The sequence below is a fragment of the Lepisma saccharinum genome, chromosome 23 (assembly GCF_977018435.1).
Source record: "Lepisma saccharinum chromosome 23, izLepSacc3.1, whole genome shotgun sequence".
Classification (NCBI taxonomy): Eukaryota; Metazoa; Arthropoda; class Insecta; order Zygentoma; family Lepismatidae; genus Lepisma; species Lepisma saccharinum.
In genome coordinates, this window is record NC_139251.1 from 5950889 (window position 1) to 5972050 (window position 21162).

The window sequence follows — 21162 nt, forward strand, 5'->3', positions numbered from 1 at the left end:
TAGGCCCACACTCTACTGAGTATCAGACCCAGGAGCCTCTTGATTACAAGGCATATAAGCCATGGGGCTAGGCCCACACTCTACTGAGTATCAGACCCAGGAGCTGTGAGCTGGATATCAGCTAATACAGTCAAAGTCCAACTTTGGATGTGCAGTGAATATTCTCAAAGTCTCACGTTTGTATATATTATTTCAGAGCATAGACATGTGGAATTGGAGTCAGGTTTGCATGCTCTCATGCAACGGGGTAATGTCCTTTTAGTAAGAATTTTCCCTATTACACAGAAATATCAATTAAAGTTTCTTGCCCTTCCAGTGAATTGGAATGAATAGCATGTGTCAGGCCTGCATGATGGCATGCAACGGGGTAATGTTCTTATAGTAAGAATTTTCCATAGAATTACACAGAAATATCAATAATGCCCCCTTTCAGCTTATTTTTCTGTGTAGATTATCTCCCATGCGTGCCAGCAAAATGGAATATGAAAGCCCCCAAGCCTGCACAATTTATCTTCCCGATCGAAACTGTCTGACAGACTGAAGTATTTCTGAGCTAAGTAATTACTGCCCCCGGGCAATTAACTGATCAAAGATTAGGAAGGAAGCAGGCAACAGTTCAATTTGCAGCCTGATTTTGTCCAAGATAATCCTGTAATCTGTAAGTTGTTAGAGGCACCTACATGAGTATTTTTGGCTTAGTTTTAAGTGTAGCCATAACAATATCAAGAAGGGCATATTTTTGACAAGCTTATGGACAACAATCTCACAGATGTAGCTTTTGCACACATGGTCAAAGCAATCTGTTGAGGCTTCTTCATTTATACACTAGAATTCGGGATTCTTGGGATTTTGACAGAGTAGCACACTGTAAGCAATAAGATCATATGGACAACTTGACATAATTTTAAGTGTAGCCAAATTAATCTATTGAGGGTTCTTCATTTGTACACTAGGATTCAGGATTCTTGGGATTGACAGCATAGCACACTTGGGGCAGTTGAGCCATATGGGCATCTTGACATAGTTTTAAGTGTAGCCAAATCGGGTCTGTTAATCAAATGGGCTCTTCATTTCTTGTCCTTATCCTATATACTTTTACACTACTCTCTGACAAACACTTTGGCACCCATTGTGTGCACACTTTACTGTAACCCAGTCTGTGCCTCACAATGTCATGCACACTACCCAATGACACGTTCACTTGTTCCCTAATGGCTGCCATGGATATTCGTCTGTCTTCTTGAATAAGGTTGTCAATAGCAGCCACTGTCCAATCAGGAATGCGATTTTTCAACTGTCCCGGCCGAGCATTGTCCTTCAATGTGTTTCGTCCACCACGAAAATGCCTACACCATTTTCTCACTGTTTTGTCCGATACACATTTTTCATACACAACTTTCATTCTCCTATGAATGTCCGCTGGATGTACTGATTCCGCATGAAGAAACCGAATGACACCCCACTCTTCTTCCTTGGACACGTTCCTTAATGGTAGCTCCATTGTTCAGCACAGCGTTCCACCTAGGGGAAAGAAAGTGAAGGTGATTAGATAACGGACACGTGCTACCTGGACACACTTGCACATGTGCAGATGCCTCATTACTAAAACGTCATATATACCTGTGGGTATACAAAACACATGAAATTACTGTCTCGCATAAAACGCTCTTTCAGAAAAAATAAAATGGACCTTTTCAATTGAAAAGGTCCATTTTATTGTAATAGGTTTACCTTTGTGCTGGTTAAATTAATAAAAACAATAGGCCTCGTACCATGTATGAGGTAAAAATCACAAAGTTGCAATAGGTGTGCGTGGGTGGGTGTGGGTGGGTGTATGTGTGTGTGGGTGTGCGTGGGTGTGCATGGGTGGGTGTGGGTGTAGGTGGGTGTGCGTGGGTGTGCGTGGGTGGGTGTGGGTGGATGTAGGTGTGCGTGGGTGGTTGTAGGTTTTACGTACTTTACCTCGTAAGAAATTATCACACTCGTACAAAGTGTGAGGTGAAAAAACACAGATTTGCAATAGTATAAAATCGACAAAAAACATCGTCAAAATAGGTTTACCATTGTGCTTAAATTAATAAAAATAATAGGCCTCGTACCAAGTGTTATTTTGATACAATCTGATTATTCTACTTTGGAGGAGTTAGATAAACTCTTCATGGACCCACATGAGCATGTGTGGGAGTGATTTATGCGGTAGCGAAAGTGGTGTTCATGACATATTTTGTCAGAGTACACAGCTCTTTCAAGTAACCCAATAGAAGAATGTCCAGGGGAGCGATGTGGGATAATCTTGGTTGCCATTCAACGGGATGACAGGTTAGTCCCATCATTTGTAACGTGCAACAAACAGACGATCTCTCAAACTTTAGTTTTAATAACTTTTGTTCCTTACATCTATCACAAACGTAATTACATTATTGTAATTCTTTTAAAATTCTATTATGATTTCATACTCTACATAAACCCTTGTCATTTGAAGAATCTGAAAAGAAAATTTCCTGTATATTCTTCAGGACTTGAACATATTTGCAATCGATTAACTATAGATTGAGTACGGAATTGCAATATTTTCTCAATCACGGATTATGTTCTAATCTGTCAGGTGGCGTATTGCAAGCAGTTAACCTGTACAGCATTGGATGTTCTTCAATAAATAGAATAACTATAGCTTAATATGAAAATAACAACTTTATGATTTTCACATATATGTGTTAAAGTATATATTTTATTTGACAGGAGATCCAAAGAGAATGCAAATGAGATACCAAACATGACATTCATCTGGAAATTTGAGGCAAGAAGAAGGCGGATGAGAGTCTTACGAGATATGGTGGATATGTTTGGTAATTTAAATGTTCTATTTTCAATCCAATTCCCAACTGTTTTCAATTGACTAACAACATTTATCATAATGCTACTAAATGTACCAATTATTGTAGTAAATTTTAACGATTGATAATACTTACAATCTGTGACTGGAATTAGGAAGAATGAGAGACAGTTGCAACATCCGCCACTTTTTTACACTTTTGTCCCGCACTATGGTAATCCGTATGTACATTTTGTTCACATAAACTGGCACAATCAATTGAATTAAAAATCACCTTAGGAGCCGATCAATTATGTCACTACTGCCGAAGTAAAAGTTCGTACTCTTGACTGTTTCTTACCACTAAAGTTTTTTACCGGCTGCAGTTAATTTTCTGACTTGCCGAAGGAAAAGAAACTGTTACTGAAACTTCTTGCATTGTAATTATTAATGCAATGAAGTGTCGAATTTTACAGGCAAATTACAGGAGAACAATTTGGTAAAAATTGTATTCCGTAACTAATCAGTACAGGCTGGATGGATATTTCGTAGATTCCTGAAAAATCACTCTTTGTCAAATAAATATTACAAAAATTAAATAATGAATGCCTTATTGACCCTTAATGTTCGACGCCATATATAAGAATCCGCTTTGATGACAGAAGCTAGAGTTAGGTGATAATTAAGGTTGAAAACACTAACCATGCCCAAACGCACGTCTTTTTCAATAATCTTAATTACCACACTGTAACGCGATGTCTACTTATTTAACGTGCTTGACGTCGATCTGGTTCTACATTACAATGGTAATGTCAAACCCACAAAAACAATTAAACAAATAAACAAAAGGCAATCATTAATAACCTATTTACCTTTTGTCCCAGGGTAAGTGCCATCAGTTGGAGCCCAAGAGATTACATAGGGTAGAACAAATCACACGACAGGGTTAGTTCTATATATATACTGTAATTTCTATAAAAGAGCACATGCATAAACATTACATCATTGCCCCTTTCATTCATACATTCACTCACGCATTCATATCTCGGCAATCCAAAAGACATGAGTAATTAGTACAATAATAGTTCGGCGGCATGTTTAAAGTTAGCTACATTGATTTAAACTGTTCTTAATTTGACATTTACTTTTGCTTTCCGGGAAAACCATGTTCCGGCAGGAGCTTAACCTGTACGACAAAACACTACTCCTTTTATGTTGTTGTAATTTAATGTTAATCTTTATATTGTTACTTTTGCAGTTAACTAGGATCACTGTTATATAATTATATTGACAATTTATAGCGTCGTACAATCTGAATGTTAAATACTTTGGATAAATGAATAAATGAAAGCTGTACGGTTTTACATGTTAAAAATATAGTTGATGCAATTTAATCACCGTAATAAGCAATGTCTTGGTAATGTTTACGTGATTAGCGAGTTCATTGGATGTCACGACGGGGCAAACGAAGCTTATCCATTTTCACGTCCATTCCGGCTTACCTTTGTCGGCTCAGACTGAAGCCCTCGTGGTGGAAATGTGGAAGCTTGTCGGCGTGGTCAATAGATGGTTTCCTGGCGATAAGATTGGATCTCCGCATCCTCAAGGATTGGCAACTAGGTCAGACGCCCCCCCCCCCCCTAACGGGGTCTTTCGCTGTCTCTACTCCATCTTGATAGTAAACAACCACGTGCGGAATAAACACAACACGGAACGGTGCGACACACAAAGCGGATACTGTACGCGGGTGGTTCGCGAGAGATTGTGCACGATAACACGTCGAAGAAAATCTGAGTAAAACTGTACAGCTTTCATTTATTCATTTATCCAAAGTATTTAACATTCAGATTGTACGACGCTATAAATTGTCAATATAATTATATAACAGTGATCCTAGTTAACTGCAAAAGTAACAATATAAAGATTAACATTAAATTACAACAACATAAAAGGAGTAGTGTTTTGTCGTACAGGTTAAGCTCCTGCCGGAACATGGTTTTCCCGGAAAGCAAAAGTAAATGTCAAATTAAGTTCAAACTGTTTAAATCAATGTAGCTAACTTTAAACATGCCGCCGAACTATTATTGTACTAACTACTCATGTCTTTTGGATTGCCGAGATATGAATGCGTGAGTGAATGTATGAATGAAAGGGGCAATGATGTAATGTTTATGCATGTGCTCTTTTATAGAAATTACAGTATATATATAGAACTAACCCTGTCGTGTGATTTGTTCTACCCTATGTAATCTCTTGGGCTCCGACTGATGGCACTTACCCTGGGACAAAAGGTAAATAGGTTATTAATGATTGCCTTTTGTTTATTTGTTTAATTGTTTTTGTGGGTTTGACATTACCATTGTAATGTAGAACCAGATCGACGTCAGGCACGTTAAATAAGTAGACGTCGCGTTACAACACAAACACAATATTATCTTATATTCTATGCGCAATGGGTACACATATTGACACTATCCGATGAAGTGTATTGTTTTCAAATAAATGTTATTATGAAGAAGGGACATTGAAAGTTTGGAACAACATAGGAAAAGGTGCAATCTTCACGAGAAATCACCCGAATAGCATGCTTTCTGCTCCTCCGGTTGTGTCCATGTCAGTAGAAATTCAACTTCGTAAGATGAAATCCTACGTTCGATTCCCCGTGTGATCGATGAATTTATTTTAATATTTCTGCCAAACGGGGGCCACGAAAAGTATTTCACCGAGTCACAGATTTATACCGTGTTGTTGTTCGTGTTGCAAAAAGAACATAATTATTGAAGAAACTATTCGTGAGTCATAATTTCGAGTTTGGAACGATTTGTTCTTTATTGTGTTTTTATTGGAACTCCTTGCAAACAACAAACAATTCTAATGTTTCTCTTCTGGTAACAAATCCCACCCGAACATCAAAAGTTATTGTTATGTGAAAGAAAGCATTAAAAAGAAGTTAAGTTCAAAATTTGGGTTTCAGTGGTAATTAATATCTTCTGTCTATCATGCCACACTTACTTCCTTTCATACAAACACTGACAGACTGGTTTGATACACAATCCTATTCCAGTATTTTATGCATGAGAGGAGGAATATACCGTTAAAATTATAAAGTCAAGATATTTCAGTCTGTCTTATTAAAGGCGTGTTTTTTAAACAAATAACAACAATATTCGTCTACGGTTATTGGACGAGAAACATTGTTGTTATGTTTAGAAAACAAACGTAAATTCAGTTTATTGTTAATTAGATATATAAATTTTTTACAGCATATAAATAATTATTTGTCATATTTCTTATGATGCTATTTTGTCTTCCCTATTACTATTGGTGGCCGCTGGGTTCTATCCTCCAAGAAGAATGAATTTACAGTTTTTCAAATTTTCTCCATTTTTTTTATTTCTATCCCATTTTCCCATTCGTCGTATATTGGATCTGCAGATATTCATTAAATTTTCACACTAACTTATACAAATTTTTAATCTTTTTTTCATTATTTTGCATTTTTTCTGTCCATATTTGTTAATTATTCTACGTCTCCCATTGTCCCTTGTGCTCTTTGCTTTGCTTCTAGTATTTCATCCTTTCTTCCTATGTATCTTACTAAGTTATAGTTTATTTTCATCCGTTGATACAATCTTTCTCCATTTTTGAAGGACAATTTACTTCCCTTGAAGTCTGTACAGACAACAGCACCAAAATAATTCAGTATAATAGGCATATTAAGTTGTACGTGCTTCTAACAGCGGTTGCGATTTAATTTCTTTCTGGGGTGCATTTAATGGAGGAATGCTTGTTTTCTAGTGATCAGAATCTCAATGTGGTGAGGAAGTTACTTAAGGGTGTGGACGAGGAAACGAGTGACTGCTTGCTTGATTTAGTTGGTTTATTATAATTCGTTTTATGCCACTTTTAATTTATTGCTAAGATGGGGTGAGTGATGACAATATGAAATTGATGAATTAAGACTCACAAATATCCATGAACAGGCCGGGATTTGCACTCGGGACCCCTGGCTTCCCAGACGCTGTCATAACCAAGGGTAAATGAACAGAGTTCTTATTAGCATAATGTGTGAAAAGTTGTAGAAGGAGCGATAATGGGGAAATTATGTTTCGTTTTTGCGACCCAAGTTATTTTATTTCTTTAATTCCACATGGCCAAATTCACACTGGACAAATCGCATCGATGAGAATGAAAGATGGCCAGACGTAAGTCTGACACGTCGAAATCAGTATCAGTTATTCTAAGATATTGGAACCTAGATTGTTTGTTGATAAAGATAGATATATGGTATCTGGAACAAGTCCTAGTAAACCGATACACACGTAATATAAATAGGAAATATTAGGGTATAATTTTGTAATAGTTGGAATTAATGAAATCGTGAATAACCTATTTCAGGTTGGTTGGGTCGTTGGTTGGTTGATTTAATGTTTTGAGCCTTGTTTATGCACAGTAAGGCTAATCGGTACTGGAGGTACAGTTTAAAGTGAAATCCGGACCACTATATGCCTCTGCCGGGTATCGAAACCGCGACCCCTTGATTACAAGGTGACAACGCTACCACTGAGCCATCGGGGAGGGCCCTATTTTAAGTGGAAATACTTTCTGGTTACTAATTTTAGTCACCTGCTCGCGTAGTCTACACACAAACACACACACATATCAAGACCTATTTACATATATGCGTACAAGTGCATTCAACACATTGAATTCTTCATTCAATATGAAGAATTATTCTCTGCGAAACAATTAGACTACTTTTCCTAATACATGTCCAAGTGCAAGAGTTAAAATGAAATGTTTCACTAAAAATCTGCTGAGATTGAACAACTCAACTTTTATTTACTTCCGACTTCGGGGAAAAGTCACGACGAAACGTCCATAAATAGTGAATGCAACGTAATGACAATAATAAAAAATAGGACAGCGTCCCCTCTGTAAAAAAATGAAGCAATATGTCGCTCTCACTCCACATTACCTTCCGTGACATCTCTTGTGCCATATCTATGTAAATGAATTGATTTACAAGTAATCTCTGATACTTATATTTCGTTAAATATATTGTTCTTTGTTACAAATGATCGGCAATTTATATAATAACAGGGCTCTGAAGTCTGAAAGTACAGTCAGTATTATCCTCTGTGGGTTTTGGGTTGTGTTCATGGACGTTCCCAGGAGAGAAAATAACGTTATTTTGAATTTCAAGTGGGGCAAACGAGGCAAGTTCTTCTCCCTTTAATATTGTTTCCAACTAAAAGAAACACTATTTTAGTTTGTAATCATCATGTCCCTGTACACGTTTTCAAAATTGAACAACATATTACTGTTAGTGAAATTATCTGTGTGAAATGTCTAACTTTTGTTGACCACTCCAACCTTGCTCCCCTTCCGGACAAACATTATAACGATAAATGTTGTTTTTGGACTTTTGAGTCGCAGTTTCGTTTAAGCTAGAACATATTTTTGGTTTTACATTTCTAATTTACACTTTAAAACTCCTTAAGAAAACCAAAGGATTCTTTACTGTTTTTATTACAAACTTTTAAAAGAAACTAGCGGTTAATAAAGTTTTAATTTGACATGGAAAGCTGCAGGGCTTTGTTTTACATAGTTAAAACTAATACAAAAATTACCTCCAGTTGCCATAGATTAATCTTAGGTTAGTAACATGGATTAATAAACAGAAAATAAACACTTTGACCTCAATTAAAAGAATATGGTCGACCTATTTACGAAATTTACTCAGCGCTGCGCTTTCATTTTTATTGTAATCAACAATTACGATATAAAAGTAAAAAGTAAACATCTCGAGAGCTCTCGACACTAGGGGGAAACACTATTGGCAGAAGCTCCTTGATGTCTTCTTTCCGCCGCTTCTTCTTTCCCTCGAAGATCTTCGACGTCTATCCCTCGAAGAAATTCACCGTCGCATTCATAGTTCAAAGTTCGAACTTGGTATCAACGTCGTCACCCTGATTAGCAATTCTCTGTTCACAACTACACACTTGCAGTGTTCTTTTCACTTCTCGCGCTATAAAAGTTGCCACGAGAAAACAGTCTGTATTTAAATAAAATTCCTTGCGCTCTTCTGTCAATCACGTGAACGTTCAACTGTCCGGAACACAGGTCACTGTTAACTGTCCACTAGGCAGACGACATCTACAAAAAACAGACCACGAATAACTAACTGCAACTTGCTGCCGATAGCACAATCAATTTCGCGAATTCTCCATACCCAGAAATCTCGACGCCAACTGCTGCATGTAAACTTCTGCAGTCAACGCGCGAAGCAACGCGGCCTTTCACTCAAAGGCTCTACAAACACTGCTCCTTTGTCCCTTTACACAATGCATAGTAAGGACAGTTCATTTTGCTCGAGGGGTGTTAATCTCTCTCTCCTCCTTCTTCTAGGAAGAAATAATCAGTCCTCAAAATAATGTGTTATAACATGTGTATGATGCTCATTTGTGTATGTGGTTGAATCATTCACCTTACTGTCATTCGTCCTCATCTTTATGAGTAGCAAAAGTGACAGTAAAGAGAGGTACAGTAATTGTTGTGGCCGGCACGCTAGATAAAGATAAGAAGAAAACACATGTTTCCGTCGTACGTGGTGTTCTCCCCAGGAAGCAAGAGCGAGCTTCCTTGCAGTTAACTTCACACACAATGAGTGTATAGAGCGCATACGTCGTTGGACTGACACTTCTCGTTTGTATTTTTAAATTAGAAGTCTGAAACTTTTTGACTTAAGTTTGAACCGTGTTTAGATCATTACTTTTTTTAAGTCAAGAGTTATATGTGACATATTTTGAAATTAGACTACATATTTTGGGCTCAATTTGGCATTTACAAAAACAAATTTCAAGTAAATAGCAAACCTTTAGATGTCAAAAAGTAGTGCCAAAGAGAAACAAACATATTTTACGTTTAAGGTAACAATCCACAAACAGAACATAATTATGACATTTTTATTAAATAATTATAATTTAGTATTTTATTACCTTCATTTTTTTTTATATATTATATTTTCAAAGTGACGTCCTTCTTGCAAAGTGTTTTTTGCCTACATAATGTCTCGAAAATCTGTCGACATGTCACACTTCATTGTTTTAGACGCTTGATTTACAAATTAGAAGCTTGAGTACAGATATAGGCTGATAATTTTTATAGTTCTTCCATCATGCGTTTCAATTTTGATTTAAACCCGCTCATCCAAAGACAGTCTAATCGGAGCTAGGCCTACAGTTCGAGGTGAATCAAGACCAGTGCATACTTCCAACTGGTATCGAAACCCGGACCATTCGATTGCAATATGACAATTTTACCAATATGGCATCGGGGAATATTTTGTATCTTTCATGTTTATAGTCACGCTTAAGCTAGGGAAGTATAAAATTGATTCTCTAAATTAATTCGTGAAATTAAACATAGTTCAACAATGAAAATATAAAATAGCCCATGTTCCTGCATAAAAAGGACATGCACATTTCTATCGTGGTTTAATGGTTTGAATTAAATGTTCATAAAATATGGCAAATTTGATAGTTGAGTTAGGCGCCAAACGCAAAATTCAGGCAGAGTTTTGGAATTTGCGACAGCTGCATTCTTACTGAATAGTGAAGAATAAAATACCTTTAAAATGTTTCCTTCAGTGTGTATACATTTTAGTTTCCTGATTCGGAAGAGTCACAAGTGTTATTCCCTTATAAAATGTATAATGGAATTAAGAAATAAAGTTAAGGTAATACGTTTATCACTGTGCCAGAAAGGAACACCTACCACCGTTTATTTTAAAGTATACAAATTTGAGACGAGATTCAACTTTGTAGTATTAAGTGCAAAATTTTCAAGAAGAATAGGATCTTGTTGGCTTAATTATAATATTTTATTTATATTGTTCCCTCATCAGAGGTGAAACCTCCAATTACATACTTCTGAATGGTCACTAAATTTTATTATGTGAGCATTTACCTACTATATATGTGCTAAATTATGCAAAACCTTATAATAAAACTTGCTTGCTTGTTTCTTAAGTAACGAAACTCTCATCAGACAATACAAACCAACTACCTGTAAAACTCACAATTCTACTATTTTTAAATTTAATAATAGATTTCTCAAACAAGAAGACATTTTTACCTCTTCCTCAAGCAAATACAAAATTTATATAATTTCGGTCGATATTAAAGAAATCGAAAATTTATAGTAATAGGACCTTCAATCACACATACAGGAAGTTGATTTTACAATTTCGTTCTAGATAAGCCCCCACCAACTCTATCCATTCTGTAGTAATCTCTTCATGTGTATTTTTATCAAAAATAAAAAGATTGCTGTTTTTCTGAGTGTAAAAAGTGTAAATTTGAAAAATTCAAAAGTACTACTACATTCACTTTTTATAGGGTAAAATCGCAAGATTTAGATAATTTCCCCTTATTTTTAAAAAAATTCTAAATGTAAATAAATAACTACTTTTTTTAAAAAAAATGTTATTTATTTGTTTTGAATAGGGTTGAATTTCAAAATCCAGATGTTTCTAATTTAAGAGAACTTGTTCTTAAGCAGTAGCTTCAAGCAAATTAAGTATTAACACAAATGATTTAAGAATTCTCATGTAACCTAGTTTTTTTACTCAGACAAATTCAATAGTCTCGCATTCCAAAGATTCCTGAGTGTGTGTGTAGAGATTGATGTGCCATTGACTTGTTAAGAATGTCACATCAATAATACTGGCTGTGGAATGTCATGACCTTTACCTCTCTACAAAGAAAAAAAACATGTGACTTGTGCTAATTAGCTGGCTAAGGGAAATTTCCTATTACTAGTTTTGTTACGAGAATTCTTTGCATCCAAACATTCCTGGGTGTGTGCGTAGAAATTGATGCACTTATGCATGTGTGTGTGAATATTGTGGCATTGACCTGTTAAGAATGTCACATCAATAATAGTGGCTCGGGAATGTCATGTAACTTGTGCTGATTGGTTGGCTAAGGGGAATTTCCCGATTAATATTCTTGTCACAATAATTCTATGCATTCCAAACATTCCTGAGTATTTGCGTAGAGATTGATACACTTACAGCTATGTGTGAGCATTGACCTGTTAAGAATGTCACATCAATAATTCTGGCTCGGGAATGTCATGTGATTTGTGCTGATTGGTTGGCTAATGGGGAATTTCCCGATTAGCAAATTGTGCTTAAAAATAGAGGTTTGCTACCTAAAATTATTATTTGTGAACTAGAGGTTGTACGAAGAGGTTTGTTAATAATTTATTACCTAAAATTATATAGTTTTTGAGAAGAATCATATAAAAGTAAAAATTTATTGGAGAATATAGTATATTTTTATAACATTTTCTATTTTTCTACAGATTTTTAATAATATAAATTTATAATTATTTTTTAATTAAATATATTAACCTATTTTTATATACATATATAACCTAATTATAAAAAAATAACAAACAAATTAAATTAAACCAAAAAAAGATATTTTATATCATGTTGTATATGATGCAACAAATAATATAAATAATGAAGCATTAGATATTCCAAGTTTTCTAACTAATCTTAAATCTAAAATTAAAAATGAAATCTATAAATGACTTACAGAGTGTTCCCTCACAATATATTTTATGTTATCATCAATGTATAAAAATCCTCATCTTGAAGAAGAAAGATATTTTCATCCTACCTGTGTGTTAACTTTACACTATGATCACATTCATCGATTAAATGATATTACTGATGAAAAATGTGAAGAACTTAGTTAGCACAAGAAAAGTTCCAAGGGAGAGGTTCTGGTTGGTCACTTAATGACACAAACCATAAACGTGAATTAAAAATAGCAAAATATGCCCCTTTTGGAGATGGAGCTAGTTATATTAAACGGCCTGACCAGATCAAAAACAGAAAAGCTGTATTGAATATTAAAAATAATGATAATAAATGTTTTTTTCTGGTGCATTTTAGCACATTTTCATCCAGTTAGGAATAGAATATCCAGTACACATCTCAGATATCGCGAAATTTGAAAAACAATATAAGCAGTATAATAATCAATTGATAGCTGTGTATGTTTATGGTACTGATAAAAGCAATGAAATTTATGTACTGCGCATGAATCATATGTTGCACATATTACAAAATTATATATGTCACAAAGGGAAACAAGAAACACTATTGTCTCATACAGGACCGAGGACGATTGCTACATAGTCAAATAACATCAAATTGTCATAAAATTAGTGTATGTAATAGATGCTTGTCAAAATTTTATGGAAGAGGTGAGAAATCCAGCAAACAAGAATTAGTGGAACATGTTGAAAAATGTTATCTTTATCCTCATGTAACTTACGAATTTCCATCCAAAAGTATAAAATTTTCTAATTATAATTCATTAATACAACATCCATTTCTAATCTATGCTGATTTTGAAACAATACAAGAACGAATGGCATCATGTATCCCAGATTCGAATGTATGAAGTACAACAAATATAGCTAAGCATTAAGACTGTGGTGTTGCACTAAAACTGATAAACACTTATGAAAAATATAATTCAGAACTATATTTTTATCGAGGTGAAGATGCAGCCGATAAATTTATTCAAAAACTTCGAGGGTGGGGTAATAAATATGGTCCATAATTACATAAAGAAATACCAATGAAGAATCTTACACCACAACAAAAATGGGAACATGATAATACTTTAAGTTGTATATACTGTAGTAAATATTTTATTTCTGATAGTGAAAAAAAGAAACACCACAACCATTTTAATGGAGAATATATCCATATAATTTGTAATTCATGTAACTTGAAAATACAGAAACCTAAATTCATTCCAGTATTCTTTCACTATTTACAAAATTTTGATGCACATTTATTTATCAAAGAATTATGGTATGATACAGAGAATATTAATATTATACCACGTACTAAAGATAAATATATTGCCATAGAGAAAACATTTAAATTAGAAAAAGGAAAAAAAGTTGTTCTTAGATTTCGGGATTCATCTCGGTTTCTCTTCCAGCACTTTGGCTACTCTGGTAAGTCAATTAACCAACAAAGAATTTGTTCACACAAAAGAATATTTTGGTGAGGATAAGATAGAATTGCTGAAAAGAAAAGGGTTCTTCCCATAGGATTTCATAGATAGTTTTAATAAATTCAATGAGACACAGATAAATTTTATAACAAATTTCAGGATGAAGAATGTAGCCAGTTAGGTTTTTAATATGCACAGAGAATCTGGAAAACACTAAATTGCAAAAGAATGGGAGATTATCATGACAACTACTTAATTTTAAATACTCTACAGTTGGCGAATGTGTTCGAAAATTTCGAGAACGTTGTATTAAATTATATGAAGTAGATCCAGTGCACAACACCCGGTTTATCCTGGCAGGCCATGCTTTTAAATACAAAAGTTGAAATTGGTCTCATTAATGATATTAACCAATTCATGTTTGTTGAATCTGGTAAACGTGGTGGTATAGTCCATTGTCCTTGAAGATATGCAAAAGCAAACAATAAATATTTACCTAACTATGATCCTTGTCAACCATCTAAATACATATTTAACGTCGATATGAATAATGTATATCCTTATCGGATGACTGAATCAATTGCAATTGGTAATTACGAATGGATGAGTGAAGAAGAACTTAAAACCGGGTATTTCCTAAAGTGGCCTGAAGATCATCTTCAAAGTTGATATAGAATGTCCATCACATCTCCATGACGAACACCACGGATTAGCTATGGCACTAGTTTCTCAGAAGGCCCCGGGTACAGAGGAAACAAAATTGATATTATCATTTGAAAATATAAATATTATGTGCTTGATTATCAACTGTTGCAATGTTACTGGAAGCAAGGTTTGAAATTAATAAAAGCCCATAAGGGGTTAAAATTTGACCAAGGAAAATGGTTAAAATCTTATGTTTATAAAAATACAAAGAATCGAATACAAACAAATTCAAAATTTGAAAAAAATGTTATAAATTAAAGAGTAACTCCATATATGGAAAATGTACAGAGAACAAAATAAATCGAGTAAGGTGTAATTTGGTGTGCGATCGAAAAACTCAAGAAACTTATTGCCGATCCCACATAAAAAGGTTTTACAAGAATTACTGATAATCTGACTCTTATTGAAAGATCTACTACCAGTGTTATGTGTGATGCACCAATAGCGGTGGGTGTTACCGTCCTAGAATTGGCTAAATTAAAAATGTAAAAATTTCATGATATTATGAAAACTAGATACAAAGATGATTTTAGCAATAATCCAAAAAAATAATCCATTATACAGTCTTGAAAACCACATGGTTCCTGGGAAAATGAAAGATGAGGCAGCAGGGTCTATAAAAACAGAATTTGCTGGTCTAAGACCAAAAATGTATTACCTGAAAACAGATGGGAAAAAATAAATTAAAAAAGCCAGGAGTGTAAATGTATAAGAAATTTTACAGTGGAAGATTTTAAGGAATGTTTATTTGAAAATAAAATAAAAAAGATGACTGCATGTCAACTGAGTAGCAAATTGGATGGTGTCTATACTACAGAAAAAGTCATGTACCTCTTGATAGCAATGATAATAAATTGCAAATATTAGATTGCAATGTCCATACTAGAGAATGTGGACATTATAACACAAGTAAACAATGTGATAAATGTTTACTTAAAAAATTGATATAGATATTAATATTATATTTTTTAAATATTTTTCTTATTTATTGTAATATATATTTGCAGAGTTAGGTGGTGTAGAGTAGTCCTAAAGATAAATTTTGTTCTAAAAGTAAAAAATAAATAATAATATATTGTATTAGTATTAAATAGTATAAAAATTTAAATTAATCTATCACTCTTTCATTCTTTAGCTTCATATACATATTATTTCTCTACAATGAAAATTGAATTGCATTTGGTATTTTCTTGTAAAGTATCATGAAACTCATATATTAACTTTATATTTGTTCGATCAATAATAACCACCAATTTTCTTTTTGATGCATTCATTAAAAACATTGGTCTGTGAATTATAAACTCGTCTGGATTATAATACATATCGATATTTCCTTCAGTTACCCTCTTAAATGCACTATATAACTATATAATATATATAACTTCAAATAATCTTGATCAGCAATATTTAAATGTTAATTTTTACGTAGGAATACCTCATTTCGACCATTCTTCAGATATGCATTTTTAATTTTATAATTATCAAACTGGCTGCTATCTTTTTCCTTTATATCTTCTCTACCTCTTTGAAACAATACAGCTACAAACTCTGGCATATCGTATTGTAGAGATTGAAACTGATTAGTAATATCGAATTCAAAGAATTTACCCACCACTGGCCTCTGTATGCATTGATATGTATAAAATTGTATCGGAATTTGAGGATTTTTTCAAAATATTCGCTTTGTATTTGAGAGAATAATTCAATTCATATTCAACTATAGGCATATTTAGAACATCACATTTCAAGTATACAGTAGTCCATGATTGTATCTAGTATATGAACGCGATGTGTCCCTCTTCTGAAGCAATACGTGGGTTGTCCCTACGGAACAAAATGTGTCACTTATAAATTAAGTATCCGAAAGCAGGTGTTAGTCATGAACAGAACAAAAAATACTCGTGAGCAACTAGAAATGTTAGAACCAGTTCATGTCCGGGAGTTATTGACGGTCTTCCCCAACATATATGCTGTAGGTTTCAGGTTCGAGTTCTGGTCTCGCAATCTCCCTTTTAAGTGTATCTTCATCAATTTAATCTAATTAACATCCATCTACATAGCTTCGATTAATTATAACAGCGACATAAAAGCAAAGCAAATTAAGACAAACTAAATAATTGTAATATGACTACAATGTCAGAACTACATTTGAAATATAAAAGATAAATCTTTAAACAGGTATTTGGGGAGAATTGAGTAGACAGAGAGCATGCTCCCGAACGTTGTCAATCCACTTGTAGCATGACCTTCGTTACTGAAGTGGTACTTTTCAGGAAAATTTGGTCAACCGCTCCTCAAGCGTCTTTTAAAGAATGCTTCGGTCTTCGCAACATTGACAACTGATTTTCCCTCGGTAAAATCGTTTTCGTACTATTTAATTTGCGGTTGGCTGTACCCTTGTTAACTAAACATTTACAATATATCACTTATAGCTGAAACATATCCAGATATTTGAAGAAATGTGAATATTGTACCTGTAACTATTAACAAAATTGGAAAAATCAGTTAATTTAATAATTATAGCCAAATTACTATATTAAATGCCATGGCAAAGTTTTAGACCACAAACTTGCTTATTTTTTGTCTTTCCTTTAAAACCATATATGTATAAAGTTTTACTTAAAGTTTGAGATACAGTACTGAAAGACCATTTTATACTGAAACTGTAGACACAAGGAAAAAATAAGAATATCAAAAAAGAAGGCAGGACAATACAAGATGGCAAACGAAAAGAAAATAGATTGTTACATGTATATTCTCAGTGACTATCGGAAACTGTTCTGACAAGAAAATATCAACATTTACTGGCAAGTGTGGGGGCCTATAGTAAAGAGACCGCTTCAGGAGAGAGGGCCTTGTAGCGGGATGTGAAAGAGCTTTACGATGCGGGTTGGCTCTGCGGGTACTCGTAGATGAATTTGGTTGACAAAGAATTCAGTTTTAATTTTGCCATTAATGATTATATGCAAATATTTCATGTCTGCTAGTTCGGGACGAGTGTGGTGGATGTATGTTCAAAATAGACATAATATATCTTTTAAGGAAGTCTCTGAGAGAAGGTATTCTATGGCGAGCAATGGCGAGAAAAAAAGCTGAGAACATAATGAAGCCTGGAAAGATTAGTTTTAAAAGCCATAGTCCAGATGGGAGAACAGTGTTCAAGAATGGGAGAGATAATGGATTTGAAAAATATGCTAAGGGTTATTTGTTTTGTATTTCGGGAACCTATACAGAATTCTGAGGAGACGTATGGCTCATTTAGTAGTATACCTATGTAATGTGGTCATTGAAAATTAGCATTTTGTTGATGATAACACCAAGATCTTTTGAGAGGAAAACTGTTTTCGAGAGTATAAAAAGAGAGCACTTTGTTCCTTTTTAAGGAAATGGTTAGGCAGGAGCATTTCTGAGTTTTCAATTCACGTTTCCACTGGCGGAACAACGAAGTAGTACTGTAACAGCTTGTTGTAAGATTAGTGAATCGCGTTCAGATGAAATTTCTTTGAAAAGTTTAGAGTCATTGTCAAAGAGAAGTACATTTAAGGGAAGAGAAGACAGTCTGTCGGGCAAATCATCCATGTAAAGAAGGAACAAAACTGGCCCAAAACTGGCCTGGCAGACTGCCTGGGGGACACCAAAGAGGGACGGATAGAAAGATGAAAAAGGAGCCAGAGAGGATAACACGCTACTCTCGTGCATGCAGATCGTATTTTAGCAGAGATAGAAGTTTACCATGGATGTGTAATCTGGAGTGTAATTTATAAAGAAGGAGATTATGGTTGATTTTATTGAAGGCTTTTGAAATATGCAATTATATAAGGTCAAGCTGGGAATTGTTTGAGATAGACTGAGTAGCATAAGCAAGTAATACCGATAAATTGGTCAAGCAAGGGCTGCCTGGAAGAAAAAAAAGGACATGGTAAGCAGTATTTATAAGAGGTGATGTGAACTTCAGTAACCTGTCTTTGATTATTTTCTCACAGATTATAGACAGAGGTGACAAAAGAGAGATAGGTCGATAAGATTTTACCGAATGTTTGTCTAGAGATTTATAGATCGGTACGACATCTGCACGCTTGAACAGTTCAGGAAACACACCTGCATAAAAGCACTTGTTTAGTAAGAAATACAGAGGGTGGGCCTGGGAGCCAGCAGTTTTGCAAAGCAAAATGGAATTTCATTGGAGTCTAAGGAACGGCAAAACGGCAAAGAGGTGAGGAGAGATTTGACTTCTTGAGGGGAGGTTTTAATCGAAGAGAATGTGTGGGAATTATCAGACTTTACATGAGGAGAAGGTTAGAAATTCTAGAGTAGAATTTCTTCGGTTCAGCAACACACTCGGCTGTTATGTTATTTACATATTGATGGAAATCAGATTTTCTTTTTAGAGAACGGTTTGCTATTATACATTTATTGGATGTAATACACACACTTAAATCTTAACATTAGGAAGCAATCCATGACTGATATCTTATTATTGACTTTGCTAAAGTCTTTGAGAGTGTTAGCCATTTCCTATTACTTTATAAACAAGACCAAATGGGATTATCATCACGATTTCTGGAATGGTTTTCAAATTTCTAGTAAATAGAACATTGCCTGTTAAGATAGGTGAAATAGTTTCCTCTAAGAAATAAATATTTTGTGGAGTACCTCAAGGGCCGACACTTGGCCAAATTATTTTGCTGTTTTATCAAACATGTTGCCTTATATTTAAAATCTAGCATGGGTTTACTATATTCAGATGATATTAAAAAATAAGAGTATTTTAACAAATTACACTGGTCTGCAAAAAAAAAAGAAAAATCGAGCCCTGACACCATTCCTGCTGATTCTTATGTAAAATGACCTCCTGAATCCGAATATAACCCCCGTTTTCCCCCATCACCCACCATTTTCGGGGGGAGCCCCCACCTATTTTTATCATTTTTCGATAATTTGGAGGGATGATAAGGATTATTTCAGCCTTTACATTTCTTCTGAGGTGCTAGAGAGGAGAAAAGATCTAAAACATGAACATTTGTAGCAAGGAGTTAGATTTGGGGGGATTTGCCCCCTTAAATTGTAAAAAAATCATTAAAAATGATCGATTTTTCCAGTTTTTTCGCACTTTTTCACTTATTTTCCACATATTCTAGCTTCCAACCCCTTCATCCTCCCCCAAACACCCCCAAATAATAAACATATATAGCAAAAATATATATCAACAATAATAAAAACATATAGCAACAATAATAAAAATATATAGCAACAGTTCGGAAGATTCACTGTAGCATGCTGGCGCTCTCAATACCTTGCGGGAACAGGTTTGCATAGGAATTTGCATCCTTTGGCAAGTTTAAACTTGCATTGCTCTTGTCACTATAGTCCTGCACTGTAATCCTTATCTTTCCTCAGTATAGGTGAACGCTCAGGAGTAGGACCCCGAATGAAGGGAGACGGAGGAACAGAGGAACGGTGAAGGTCGGCTCGAAGGTACCCGTAAATCAATGCCATTTGCTGTGCCCATTGTTTGGCGGGAACCTTGCTGTCATCTCACAGATTGTTACTTTTGTGTTACTTCCATCGTCGGGTTTTCTAGCAAAAGTAAGCATACAATTCAGTATTCTAATATCCCTTCAGCTCTAAGACCAGTTCCTAACAACGAATCTTTGCCAATCCCAGTGCCCCCAAAAACCTATACTCTAGAGCCAGAAATGGATTTGAAAGACTTTGAGCCACAGCCTGGACCATCAAATGATACGTCCACCGATGATGAAGAGTGTTCTGCTTATTCAGCTCTTTGACAACTTCACCTCGTTCCTCAGTCTGAATTGAATGATATCGTCAGGGATTTGGAGTTACGTAAGATTAAATATCAACTTCTTGGATCTCGACTTCAGCAGTGGAATCTCTTAGAAAAGGGCGTAAAAATCTCTTCTTACAGGACCAGGCAGTCAACCCAAAAATTACGTTTTTCGGAAGATGAATGCTTAGTGTTCTGCCCTAATTCAAATGCATTGATGATAGAACTGAAGATCGCATGTGACCCAGACAAATGGAGACTGTTTATAGACTCATCAAAGACAAGCTTGAAAGTTGTCCCGTTGGCCAATGGGAATGAGTTACTCTCAGTCCCGGTTGCATACCCTGTGGATATGAAGGAGACGTACGAAAACATCAGCCGAATCCTTGATAAAATCAGTTATCATGATTATAATTGGAAACTTTGCGCTGACTTAAAAGTTGTTGCTCTTCTCACGGGCCTGCAATTAGACTTCACAAAATACTGCTGCTTCCTATGCGAATGGGATAGCCGAGCCCGAGACAAACATTACATCGTACGGAACTGGCCTCTGCCAGAAAGTTTTACTCACGGTCAGAAAAATGTCACTCACGATCCTCTGGTCTCGATTTAAAATATTTACTTGCCGCCTTTGAACAATGGACAAGACAGGTGATTTATTTCAATTTTTGAAAACAAAATTTCCTCGTCTCAGTGAGGTTAAAATCAAGGAAGGAGTTTTCGTGGGCCCCCAGATAAGACAACGTTTCCAAGATTCGACGTTTATTGAACACCTGAATCGAAAAGAAAAACGAGCTTGGCTTGCA

General features: G+C 34.9%; 1 protein-coding gene and 1 long non-coding RNA gene across 2 annotated transcripts in view; one reads left to right on the plus strand and one right to left on the minus strand.

Annotated features, from left to right (window-relative positions):
* Nucleotides 1-1054: 1054 nt before the first annotated feature.
* LOC145977852 (protein GVQW3-like) lies at nt 1055-1501 on the minus strand. The gene has a single exon (XM_083110176.1). The coding sequence runs from the start codon at nt 1499-1501 to the stop codon at nt 1055-1057; it is 447 nt and encodes a 148-aa protein (XP_082966302.1).
* A 1263-nt stretch (nt 1502-2764) lies between these two features.
* The window catches only part of LOC145977704 (uncharacterized), a 33838-nt gene continuing 15440 nt past the window's right edge, over nt 2765-21162 (plus strand). Inside the window, exon 1 of the long non-coding RNA XR_014440620.1 lies at nt 2765-2846. This is a non-coding gene — a long non-coding RNA (uncharacterized LOC145977704). The remainder of the gene's footprint in view (nt 2847-21162) is intronic.

Bases quoted from the DNA above. Each gene is read 5' to 3' on its own strand.
- LOC145977852 (XM_083110176.1), bottom strand. From the start codon at position 1,501: ATGGAGCTACCATTAAGGAACGTGTCCAAGGAAGAAGAGTGGGGTGTC.